The sequence below is a fragment of the Patella vulgata genome, chromosome 2 (genome assembly GCF_932274485.2).
Source record: "Patella vulgata chromosome 2, xgPatVulg1.2, whole genome shotgun sequence".
NCBI lineage: Eukaryota > Metazoa > Mollusca > Gastropoda > Patellidae > Patella > Patella vulgata.
This window is the reverse complement of record NC_065880.2, coordinates 50,311,774-50,325,299: the sequence shown is the minus strand read 5'-3', so window position 1 is coordinate 50,325,299 and position 13,526 is coordinate 50,311,774. Positions and strand designations below refer to the sequence as shown.

Genomic DNA, 13,526 nt, shown 5'->3' with positions numbered 1-13,526 from the left:
AATGTGGATGTAGAAAGATAGGTTGCCGGGCAACGAAACATACGCCCACAGCAGCTAAATCGTCCGAGCGTCAACAAGGGTTGTCACATATTTATTCCTTTGTAGGTAATTGGGGGCCTTTACAAGACAGTTCCATACAAGGTTCTACAAACTGAAACAGGGGTCTCAACTCTGGAAGAAATTTGACAGGCTTTTTCGTTTTACTAATTTAAATAATGCATATAAATTTCATACAGATCAGATGATTACCTTTGTCATTCAAATGTTCACAAGGTTCACAACCGCCATATCTCTAGAAATTATTGACGGAAATTGCTGAAATTCAATAGACCTCTGTTTCACAAATTTAAATGAAGCATATAAATTTCACACATATCGGATGATAACTTTCATCAATCGAGCATTAACAAGGTTGAACAAAGTGAACAAGGGTCGTAACTCTAGAAGTAATAAACGGAAATTACTGAAATTCAATAGGATTCTTCTCTTTACTAATTTAAATGACACATGTAAATTTCATACAGATCGGCAGATTACTTTTGATGTTCAATCAAGTGAAACAAGGGCCATAACTCTAGACGTAATAAACGGAAATTACTGAAATTCAATAGGATTCTTCTCTTTACTAATTTAAATGACGCATGTAAACTTCATACAGATCGGCAGATTACTTTTGATGTTCAATAAAGTGAAACAAGGGCCATAACTCTAGACGTAATAAACGGAAATTGCTGAAATTCAATAGGCTTCTTCGTTTCACTAATTTAAATAACGTATTTAAATTTCAGAAAGATCGGATGATAACTTTTGGCATTAGAGTGTTCACAAGGTTCAACAAAGTGAAACAAGGGCCATAACTCTAGAAGTAATGAACGGAAATTGATGAAATTCAAAAGGCTTCTTCGTTTCCCTAATTTAAATATTGTACATAAATTTCACAAAGATTGGATGTTAACTTTTGGCATTAGAGCGTTCAAAAGGTTCAACAAAGCGAAACAAGGGCCATAACTCTAGACGTAATAAACGGAAATTATTGAAATTAAATAGGATTCTTCATCTCACCAATGTAAACAACATATATCAATTTTAAAACAACTGGATGATAACTTTTGGCGTTAAAACATTCACAAGAAATTGTGGACGACGGAGGGACGGGGGCGATGGCAATATGATGTCCACATTTCCATGTGGGTGTATAAAAATGGACAATCGAGACAATTTTTTTTTTATCATACCGACTTTAGTAATGATGATCACGGCTAGGCCTAAAATTCAATCGCTAATATCTTGGTTCAGAGTGGAGAAATTTGACTGAAATTTCAGCATATTTGATTTACATTATCTAGTAACTGCCAGCTCTTAATCTAATCTTCCATAATGCCCCTTTAATAAAATATGGTGAGGTGAACAAAAATTGTTTTTGTTTTTATCTATTTGGGAGGACAACATACCTTGTAATTATTTATCTGCTATACATATTGAAGCATACATGTATGTGTTAATATAAAGAACAAATATCAAGATAAAAATGTATTTTATTTTAATCTGACATGGATATAAATATAACAATGCCATAAATATGCATAGTGAATTTAGTTCTTTGGACAATTATAATGAAAATATAAAAAGATTCTTGATCAGGCACTGAAAACTATCATCTATATTGCTATATAATGATTATGACTATGAAATAATAGAAGCACATGAAGCTCAAAATTGGTCCTCAGTAAATTTATATTATATTAACATCACGTTCCTCAGCATGGAAAATTAGGAAATGAATGGCTCCGATTTCATATCTTTAACAAACAAAAATAACAAAATTGTAAAAAACAAACCAATCTAGTTTGAAAAGCTTAAAGCAAATCGCAGTGTACACTATTCACAGCAAAAATGAGATAATTGTACAATGAGATTTCTTAGGTCAATATAAGAATTTATCTTTTTTTGTCATATATAATGCCTTTATGTGAATCTAGTACATAGAACATGTCATGGAGGAATGGCTTTCCACATAACTTTAACTAAATAGAGAAAATGACTTTCATTAATAAACAGAACGATCATACCTTCTATGAATCACATTCATTGCAATTCCATTGATCCTCTGAATTGATATGAAGTTACCTAATATAACAAGCATTATGCTAGTATCACAAAGATAAGTCTTATTTATCTTTCTAATGTTTACTGATCACAAGTTTTCTGTCTGTTATTTTTTGTGTGTATCAACTGGTGCACATGTTTCTTTTTAATCCACAATGTGTCTGGCTTTACCAAAACTTTGACCAGCTTGTGACGCACCTTTGTTGCTACCCATCTGCAATCCAATGACACCTTGTCCAGCTTTCAATTGTTCCTCCGAAAAGTTACGGACATTAGCTTCAGATTCTTTAGGTCCAAATCCTTTCATTCCTTTACTTTGAGCCTGTAAAAAATACATCAGATTAAACCAATGTCTCCTAGTTATAAAGGACAGTTAAAAACACAATTTTTGGTTTTCTCTTATCAGCAAAACAACCAATTATTGTAATGAAATTGGGATTTATTCTTTTGTAGGTAATGGGAGCATTTACGACCCATTCCAAAAACCATCATGTGATCACAACCTCTTGAAGTAAGTCGCCTTCTACTAATAAATATCATTATTTACAGGTCAAAATTAGTGTAATATAAGAGAGAGAGAGAGAGAGAGAGAGAGAGAGAGGGGGGTGTGTTTAATGCCTAGGGATACAAACTAGGTCATTTCTGGACTAACATTGTGCAATTTTACTTCAATTATTCCTTGCACATTAGGGTCTTTGGCAATGGGAGGAAACAGGAGGACCCAGAGAAAACCCATGAGGTTCGACAGGAGACTCTACTCCTTGTCACGTACAAGTGGGGAATAGAAACAAACTTTTTGATGCACCGCACACATGTTAACCATTTGGAGGAAACAACTCGCGAGCATGAGAGAGGAAAGACAATTGGCAATGTGGCAAGAGGTGTATAGATCAGAGATTTATGAGGGCTGGCTGAAAAGTTCTAAGCCATTCGGTAATAGACCTGTACAGCGTTGATGGTTTCCACTGTTGGCAAAAACCTATCGTTGTTCCTGTTTCATATTTGAGTCGGTATCCTGAGAAAACACAATGGTGAAGTCCTTAAGAAAAGCGACAGTAGCAGCCCAGAGTCAAACAAACACTTAGACGATCATGCCAAAAGAGAGATATGTGGCAGCGGTATTGCTACAGGGGTACACACTTTTGCAAACAATGTTGCAAGGCCTGGATGCCAATCAGAAAGAAATTATCTTCAGCCACCCTAAAATATCGGTTGCCAGGCGTGAACATATGCCCACAGCAGCTAAGTCGTCAGGGCAGTCAACAAGTGATGTCTCATATTTTTTCTTTTGTCAGTAATGAGAACATTTATAATGCATGAAAATCTGATTACGAGTAATAACACATGAAGTAATTATCAGAAATCATTAGAATTTTTTTTCGATTATCTCATGACCATAAACAATTCATATTACCTTCAGCCTCAAGAGCGACTACAAGATTCTTCAAAGTGATCAAGGGCCTTAACTCTGACAGTAATTATCGGAAATCATTGAAAATCAATAGGATACTTTGTCTCATGACCGTAAACATTGTGTATAAATTTAAAGTCAATCGGATATTATCTGTAGCCTCTAGAGCGTCCACAAGATTTTTAAAAGCGATCAAAGGCCATAACTCTGGCAGTAATTATTGTAAATCGTTGAAAATCAATAGGATTCTTCCTTTCATGACCTTAACCAGCGGCTGCCAGGCAGGATACGCCCACATTTTCGAGAGATGGATAGAGAACACACAAGCTAAAAAGAAAGTGATTTTTCCTACAATAAAGGGCCATAATTCAGAAAATTACAATTCGATATGCGCAAATATCGCACGGAACCTAGATCTTTGGGTTATAAACTTACATTTCAAGTTTCAACAAAATCGGATAAAAATTGTGACCTCTATAGGGTCCACAACCTTGATATACCATATTTTTACGCTATTTGAAAATGAAGGGCAGCCATTTTGTCTGTCAGTTTTTGGTCGATTTTCACGAAATTCAAACTCAGCCGTCCTTGATGTACCATATTTTTACGCTATTTGAGAACGAAGGGCGGCCATTTTGTCTGTCAGTTTTGGGCCAATTTTCACGAAATTTAAACTCAGCCGTCCTTAGGATGTAATGGTGATATAATAATACATTTTTTTAAATCGGATAAAAATTATGACCTCTATAGGGTCCACAAGCTAAGAACGTGATTTTTCGTACAATCAGGGGCCATAATTCAGGAAGTTACGTTCCGATATGCGCGAATATCGACAAGAACCAAGATCTTTGGGTTATAAACTTACATTTCAAGTTTCATCAAAATAGGATTATAATTGTGACCTCTATAAGGTCCACAACCTTGATGTACCATATTTTTACGCTATTTGAGAACGAAGGGCGGCCATTTTGTCTGTCAGTTTTGGGCCAATTTTCACGAAATTTAAACTCAGCCGTCCTTAGAATGTAACAGTGATATAATAATACGTTTTTTTAAATCAGATAAAAATTATGACCTCTATAGAGTCCACAAGCTAAAAACGTGATTTTTCGTACAATAAGGGGCCATAATTCAGGAAGTTACGGTCCGATATGCGTGAATATCGAAAGGGACCAAGATCTTTGGGCTATAAACTTACATTTCAAGCTTCAACAAATTTGGATAAAATATGTGACCTCTATAGGGTCCACAACCTTGATATACCATATTTTTACGCTATTTGAAAACGAAGGGTGGCCATTTTGTCTGTCAGTTTTGGGTCGATTTTCACGAAATTTGAACTCAACCATCCTTAGGGTGTAACGATGATATAATAATACGTTTTTTTAAATCAGATAAAAATTATGACCTCTATAGGGCCCTCAAGCTAAAAATGCGATTTTTCGGACAATCAGGGGCCATAATTCAGAAAGTTACAGTCCGATATGCGCGAATATCGAAGGGAACCAAGATCTTCGGGTTATAAACTTACATTTCAAGTTTCAACAAAATCGGATAAAAATTGTGACCTCTACAGTGTTCACAAGCTAAAAACGTGATTTTTCATACAATCAGGGGCCATAATCCATGAAGTTCCAGTCCGATACATGCCAATAACGAAAGGAATCGAGATCTTAGGGTGATAAACCTATATTTCAAGTTTCATTGAAATCGGATAAAAATTGTGACCTGTAGACTGTTCACAAACAATTGTGAACGGACGGACGCGACGATAATATACGGACGAATGGACGGACAGGGGCGACGACAATATACGTCCACATGAAAATGTGGGCGTATAAAAACCCTGTGTATAAATTTAAAATCAATCAGATATTAACTTTAGCCTCTAGGGCATACACAAGCTTTATCAAAGTAATCAAGGGCCATAACTCTGGCAGTAATTATCTGAAACCTTAAACACTGTGTAAATCGAATATTAACTTTAGCCTCTAGAGCGTCCACAAACAATTGTGGATGCTGGACCGACAGACGGGCACAACATTATTATTTCAATGTGGGCGTATAAAAATTGATTACATGGAAACTCACCTTCCTGGCTGTGGAGCTAAGACACACAACTACTTGATGAAGGTTAACTTGTTCATACAAATCAACAGTTTGAAATATTTCCACATCGGGGACACCAAAGTCTCTGCATTTTTGAGCAAAGATACCAATAAGTTCCATTTGTTTAAAGGCAAGACCTGGAGGTGCACCTAATTTCTTTGGATTAATGGCACCAGGAGCTAATACATTAGCTAATCTGAAAAAAAAAATGAGAAGAAATGTTAACAAAATATATGTCAACTGCAGCTAAGTTATAATCCTTGAGTGACATTTAGCAATTGAGCACAATAAAAAAACACAACACAATTTATATGGAAAACAATCACTGGTTTATACACGTACAACATAATGTTTCAATAAAGTGTTCCCTTATCGTTATCAAGCACAAATGCTTTGAATGCAATCAAACACCTGAAACTAGAAGAGAGTTTTTTTTGTCAAGCACCCCCACCTTGTCCAAACTGGGAAACCAGAAGTCAAGATATTCCGACAATTTCGAACACTGTTTTAAAGGAGCTAAACATCTAACTCAGTATTTTTCATAATATTTGAAATTAAAAACACGAATTAGAAATCAATATTGGTCCATTAAGACTATTTCAATCAATAATGATGTTGTTATTTTGCCGTGAATACATGTATATGGGATCCAAATATCTAGTATTTAAGACATATGAATATTTTATAACCATTACACAAGTTGTGTATTCTATGGGTTTGGGTGCACTGCAGATGAAATTAGTAATGACTGATTCACAAACGACAAACTAATAAAAAACAAGTTTACATAAAGAATGGACTAAGCAGGTGTAAATGACTGTCGTTCAATTTGGACTGTTCACATATTTCATTGAACATAGTTGATTAGAAATTACAATATTTTTTGGGAAAATTTGAGTATAAGTCATTTTACATTCATGTTACATTAATTGTGCTTTTTGAGTCTACAATTTAGATCCATTTTCGCCCATTTTAAGATTCCAAAGAATTGAGCCATACGCCCTTTAAATACAATTTCCTAATCACTAATAAATTAATGAAATATTTACCTTCCTAATAAAAGACCATCTTTTAATTGTTCATATAAATTTTTTTGATCTCCAGATGTACATGTTGGGCCATCCATACCATTGTCCTCTAAAATATCCTTAAGCCATACTAAACATTTTTCAGCTGATTCACTATCATATTTATTGGAGATCTAAAATTAAATTAATCATTTATAATGAAAGTCGCTAATTGTCATTTGAGAGATTTTGAACCCCTTGCAAACTACAACTCGTGGGTTTTCTCCGGGTCCTCCGGTTTCCTCCCACTGCTAAAGACCCCTATGCGCAAGCGAATTATGTAAATAAAATTAAACCATATGTTAGTCCCAAAATGACCTAGTTTGTGTCGAGTGGACGTTAAACCCCATTTCTCTCTCTCTCTTGCAAACTACAATATTGTGAATCTCTAAAATGAATATCAGTCCAATAATGGTATTTACAAAGACATAATGAACAGAAAATTTTACAGCATTCTGTATTCTCAGCACACAACATAAATTTACTTTAGTAAAAACGTCCAAAAAACATATATCACTGGATCCATAATAAATGACAAATATTTAATCGGTCATGTTGATTTATTTCTGGATGTTTTGACTAAAAGTAATGGCAGTTTTTACAATATATTTGAACTGTTTTCGTTCAAGCTTCTTTCTTCTATAACACATGTAAAGCATAGGTTGCCAAGCAAAATACATACGCCCACAGTCGTCCTAGCAGTCCACACCTAAGGTAGGGCATCCACAATATTGAATAAAATGTGATCAAAGGCCGTAACTCAGAGGCTACCAGGCAAGTTACACCCACATTTTACAAGAGATGGATAGAGAACAAGCGAAACAAAGATAGGTTGCTAGGCAACGAAACATACACCACAGCAGTTAAATCGTCCGGGCAGTCAACAAGTGTTGTCGCATATTTTTACTTTTTTCGGTAATGAAACATTTATAATACACTAAAATCTGATTAAGAGTAACAACTCATGAAGTAATTATCAGAAAACCATTAGAATTTGTTTGTTTTTTATAAAGTTCTGCCCCATGCTAACGTTTAGTATACAAAACTTTTAATATCATGGATTTAGCTGTTCAAGTCATAAAAATTCATTGAAAATCAATATACTTGTTCGTCTCAAGATCTTAAACTCTGTATATCAATCTGAAGTCAATCGGATGATAACTTTAGCCTCTAGAGCATCACAAGATTATTTGAAGTGATCAAGGGCCATAACTTAGGCAGTAATTATCGGAATTCGTTGAAAATCAAATGACCACAAACATTGTGTATAAATTTAAAGTCAATCGAATATGAACTTTAGCCTCTAGAGCATCCACAAGATTTTTTGAAGTGATCAAGGGCCATAACTCTGGCAGTAATTATCGAAAATCGCTGAAAATGTATAGACTTCTTCGTCTCATGTCCTTAAACACTGTGTATAAAGTTAAAGTCAATCGGATATTAACTTTAGCCTTTAGAGCATCCACAAAATGTTTCAAAGTTATCAAGGGCCATAACTCTGGCAGTAATTATCGTAATTCGCTGAAAATCAATAGACTTCTTTGTCTCATGACCTTAAACACTGTGTTTCAATTTAAAGTCAATCGGATATTAACTTTGGCAGTAATTATCGAAAATCGCTGACAGTCAAAAGGCTTCTTCGTCTCATGACCTTAAATGATGTGTATGAATTTAAAGTCAATCGGATATTAACTTTAGCCTCTAGAGCGTCAACAAGATTTTTTGAAGTGATCAAGGGCCATAACATTGGCAGTAATAATTGTAAATCGCTGCAATTCAGTAGGATTCGTCTCATGACCTTAAACACTGTGTATAGATTTAAAGTCAATCGGATATTAACTTTAGCCTCTAGAGTGTCCACAAGCAATTGTGGACACCGGACTGACGGCGTATAAAAATCAATAGGCTTTCTCGTATCATGAACATAAACATGACGCATAAGTTTCAAGGAGTACATTATTGTGGCCAAAGGGGATTGACTACAATGCACAACATTTCTTCAACGTGGGCTCATAACAAGGTAGTTGATGTGCCTCTTTTTAAAGATACATTATGGGAGATTTTAATAGAGAGTTGGCCATTCTTGCTATAACAGTTCAAAAATAGATGATGAAAGAAGAATATATAGAACATTTCAGTCAAATTACTTTATTCTGAACAAAGTTATCACTATTGTAATTTTTGACTAGAAATAGGAGTCAAATTTCTATTCACTGTCTCCGAGAATGGACGATTGACAGGCGTTAACTCCACCTACATTATCTCGATTATCAAGTAACGTTTTCAATGGCTGTGGTTTGAGACGGGGTTGCAATTCAATTCATATCACATTTATTTTTACTACAAATTAAAAATAAGACTTTTAATATATAGATAAGAAGCGAAAATTTGAAAGGACTGGACCAAATCAATGAGGCATAATTATAGCCGACTTCTTGTTAGCCTGCGTGTACTCTTGTACTTTAACTGGTAGATCTACGTAACTCCCGAACATTGAGTGATCCAATGGAGCTGCAATTCTACTGGGGTGATGTTAGCTGCGATGTTTGTCAATTTCTATAATTTTTCTGTAAACCCAAGTGATGAAAGAGCGTATAATACGGACATCCAAACTCTCATTTTAACCAAAACTAAACATAATATCAAGGCCGTATATATCAAACTTTCAATCAAATTGACTGACATGCGGCATCAAACAACAGCGACCACGCTTCGTACAATCTATCATTTAGCCTCGATCTAAAATTATTTCCAGGAGTATGACGTTAACGTAACGGTTAATCTCCGCTTACGACGCCATTTAAAAATTTAATCAATCAACGAAATCCTGTTTAAATCCAAGCCGAATCCAAGCCATCCGTGGGTCTACAGAGTTGATTTTGTGCTTGTTGTGTAAATAAAGATCTAATTTATAATTTCTATGACATCTGTAGCCCAAATAAAGACTTGCAGATTTAGCTAATCAGATTTAGCTCTTGCATAATGTATGTTTAATCTGATTAAGCCTGGAGATATCTACATTCTACAGGTTGACATTATAAAATAATCAATTTAAATATGTATTAGTGTATTAAAGATGCCGTCCCTTGAGGTATTTCCCTGCATATACAAAGTTTTGAGAGGGATTGGAAGCAAATTTTTGATAGATTAATTAGTTTGAATGTTTTTAGTCCAAATATATCATCAAATCACAGTTTGTATGCAAGAAAGTATCTTTATTTAAATATTCTCCAAAAAATGCAAGTAATTCAAAATAAGTGCACATTTGTAGTCAATAAATATTATTAAACTAACATTAGCAATTGCTTTAGGGGCTTGATGATAATAATGGATTATCTAGTAATTGAGTTATATCATCTAATGATAACCAGAACAGCATGTATACAAATCATCATGCTATTTATGTTATATCTGTCATTGTTTCTCTTTAATCACAATATAATACACTACCACTGATGAAATATATACCACAATATTGTACATTTGTAATGATTTAATAAAAGAACACAACATGAACATAAACCATCATGTTATTCATGTTAGATCTGTCATTGTTTCTCTTTAATCTTATTATAATTAAGACTATCTTAGATAAAACATACATCTCAATACTGTACATTTGTAATGGGGTTACATCATCTAAAAAATTTAACAAGAACACAACATGTTTTATGCTATTTTAGTACATTATTCGATGCACACATCTCCCAGCTTCATTAAAGATACATTATTGGAGATAAGATAAAAAGATGGCAGTTCTCGCTATAATAGTTAAAAACTAGATAGTGTAAAGGTAATTTGCTGAAAATTTCAGTCAAATTGATCCACTATGAGCCGAGAAAGAAGCGGGTGAAATTTTTGCATAGTCTTGGTCATCATTACTAAAATCATTAATATAAACAGCATAGTCTCGATTATCCACTTTTTTTAATTTAATTATCAATGGCCGTTAGCGGCATATAGGAATCTAATCCAGCCAACATCGAAGGCTAGCCTTGACATCGAGAGTTTATTATGGTCTGGATAAGTTAATTAATGTCTAATTGATAATTTAGATAACATTTCAGGCCTAAAGAAAGACTTGTAATAAGCAGATAATGCATGTTTAAGTGCCAGGTTTTCCAGCAACTGGACAGAGCCTCTCGTTTTGTAGCAGTAAACAGCATTATTTGCGTATTATTTAACTTCTACGAGATAAATCTTATAAATTTTAAAGTCATTGAATACTCTAAAATGCATGTTTTAAGTTTCATCAAAATCGGGTCAAAATTGTTACCTCCAGAGGTCCCACAACATCAAGATATCACATACTTTAAAATTATTTGCATATCGGAGCGACCATTTTGTCCAGCAGTTTAGGTCTAATTGTCACGAAATCTGAACTCAACCATCATTATAGTGTAATGGTGATATATTCGAACGTTTTTTTAAATCGGATAAAAATTCTGAACTCAGAGGGACTACAAGCTAAAAATGCAATTTTTCATACAATCAGGGACCATAATCTAGGAAGTTACGGTCCAATATACGAGAATATCTAATATCTAAATGAACTGAGACCTTTGGGTTGTAAACCTTCCCCCAAGCCAAAATATGAATTCAAATTTCGACAGCCCTAATAAACAAATAAGAGTATTTGTAACAAAACTAGAACAATTATATGGCAGTATTCTACTCTTGTACATGTACTGTAGTAATTGAGTTAAATGATTACAAGACTATAATATGTTCCAGATCATTACATTTGCATTTATCTTCTGAATATTCCCATGCCCCACCTTTATCTCAATTATATTTACCACCAAATAGAATATACAGGATAAATGTACACTCTTATTTAGGTCAATAATCAAGGAATGCTATTATTCACCAATATCTTTCAGTATCAAGTCAGTATTAAAAAAACCTGTATAGGTTACACATTATTGTTCTTATCACTTTAAATTCATTATCATAAGAATGACATATCACAATTCCCTCTCTTATTAATTACATACACAGAATGTATGGACACCATGTGGCCAACAAGATGGATGATTCACTACTTTTATGGTCAAAGGCTGGGTTGAATAGTTCACCCAAGTTCACTGACATTTTCAATAATAAGGATCATTTTAACCTGAATTTATTCTGTTACTAAAAACATATTAACAAACCATTTACTAGAATTTTTTCAGATTTTGTTTGTTGTCACAGTTTTCTTAAAGATGCATGAATGATGAAGAGCTATAAATCTATCTTTTGGATTGAGATTTATTATGTAGACATTTATTCAAATGACAGGCCTATAATCAACTCTCTAGATCATCAGTTCCCCGTGATTTAAAACGTATTTAATGGACAATCAAGGCTAAGTCTTGGTTGTTAAGTACCGTTGCTATAATAATGAACGATTAGCTCAGGATAAAGTAATTTTAATGAAATTTTCAATATATTCTTTTTGGATTCTCTTTTGAGCTATTACAGAAAGAAAGTCCAGCCCTTTATTTAAATCTTACATAATGCATCTTTAACGCCAAAATTCAAATGCATGTACTCATAATTATACCAGTATTATACATGTCTCAATGTTTAAAGGGGGCATTAGCAATTTAGACATCCAATAGTCGATATATACAAATAAGTGGGTCACTGCTTGGATGTTAGATATAGATAATTCGGTAAATTTAATTTTTTGTTGAGTGTAATTCCTCTTTGATTTATGGAAGTTTAATTTGGACAAGATAAACTCTTTTCTTATAAATATCTGGAAACATAGTTTTCTTTGCATTAGGTCTCTACATGCGAACATTTAAAAAGACTGTTGGGTTGTGATAACACTGTGAATTTCATGCCGTATCATTGCCAAGAATAATACAATCTGCATACTTGGGAGTATTTTGTTCTGGGATGACAAAATTCTATACACTCCTTAACAAATACATTTGTATGAACTCAACATTCCAACAAAATCGATTTTATATAACAAGCTGGAATAGAATAAGAAAACATTGTGCCCCGTTACTTAAGAAAATGTAACAGAATAATAATAATGGGGGGGGGGGGGGCGGGTATATAAGATACTATATTACTGCTATATTATTATAGCAAATTATCTCGAATATTTCACAAAAAAGACCGCCATACATGTTGCAATTACCCGGTCCCCGTATGAATGAATGACACGGATATATCACGCAGCATTCCTCAGTTGAGGATAAAGTTACCAGTACATATTTGCCACAAATATTATGCAAATCAAGTTACTGATCAATATGTACAACATAATTTCAACAGTGTGGTAAATAAGTGTATGTCATACCTTATTTTGGCTCTCAAGAGCAAGTCCGGATTTCGTAGCTCTGCTATTTGCCATTTCTATTTGGAATCTTGAACTGCTAAGCTAACTTCAAAAACGTCCACTAAACACTTTATAGCAACCCTGACAGACGACAATTTTTAGGCGCGCCGACTTTAGTCAAAATGATGATTCACCGGACACGTGACGATTTCCTATAGTTTGATTGGTTTTTGAATGGGCGGAGTTTGGATAAAGTTGACAGGAAAGCAAACGGTTTTCCGGCTATATTTATTGAAACCCTACACACTAAGTGAACATGCTTCGAGAAAGCGCGAATGATTCTTTATTGGTCCTCCCACTACTATGCATTAAGTTAATACATACTCTACTATTGTCCTTTAAAGGAAATAATCATGAATAATAGTAATTTATTAAGATCGAACATCTTGAGAATTACAAGAACGCCTAAGTTTGAAGGAAATGGAATGATATTGAATTTAATGGCACGTCAGCACCAACCAGCATATATTGCACCAAAGTGTTCTGATCTTAC

The 13,526-nt window shown here is 34.1% G+C and overlaps 1 protein-coding gene across 1 annotated transcript; it reads right to left on the bottom strand.

Annotated features, from left to right (window-relative positions):
* Nucleotides 1-1,517: 1,517 nt before the first annotated feature.
* On the bottom strand, nucleotides 1,518-13,155 carry LOC126811980 (myophilin). Its single transcript, XM_050538079.2, has 4 exons — nucleotides 12,995-13,155; nucleotides 6,676-6,827; nucleotides 5,609-5,822; nucleotides 1,518-2,428 (listed from the first exon to the last, which is right to left on the bottom strand). The coding sequence occupies exons 1-4, from the start codon at nucleotides 13,046-13,048 to the stop codon at nucleotides 2,252-2,254; spliced, it is 597 nt and encodes a 198-aa protein (XP_050394036.1). The 5' UTR covers nucleotides 13,049-13,155; the 3' UTR covers nucleotides 1,518-2,251.
* Between the last annotated feature and the right edge of the window lie 371 nt (nucleotides 13,156-13,526).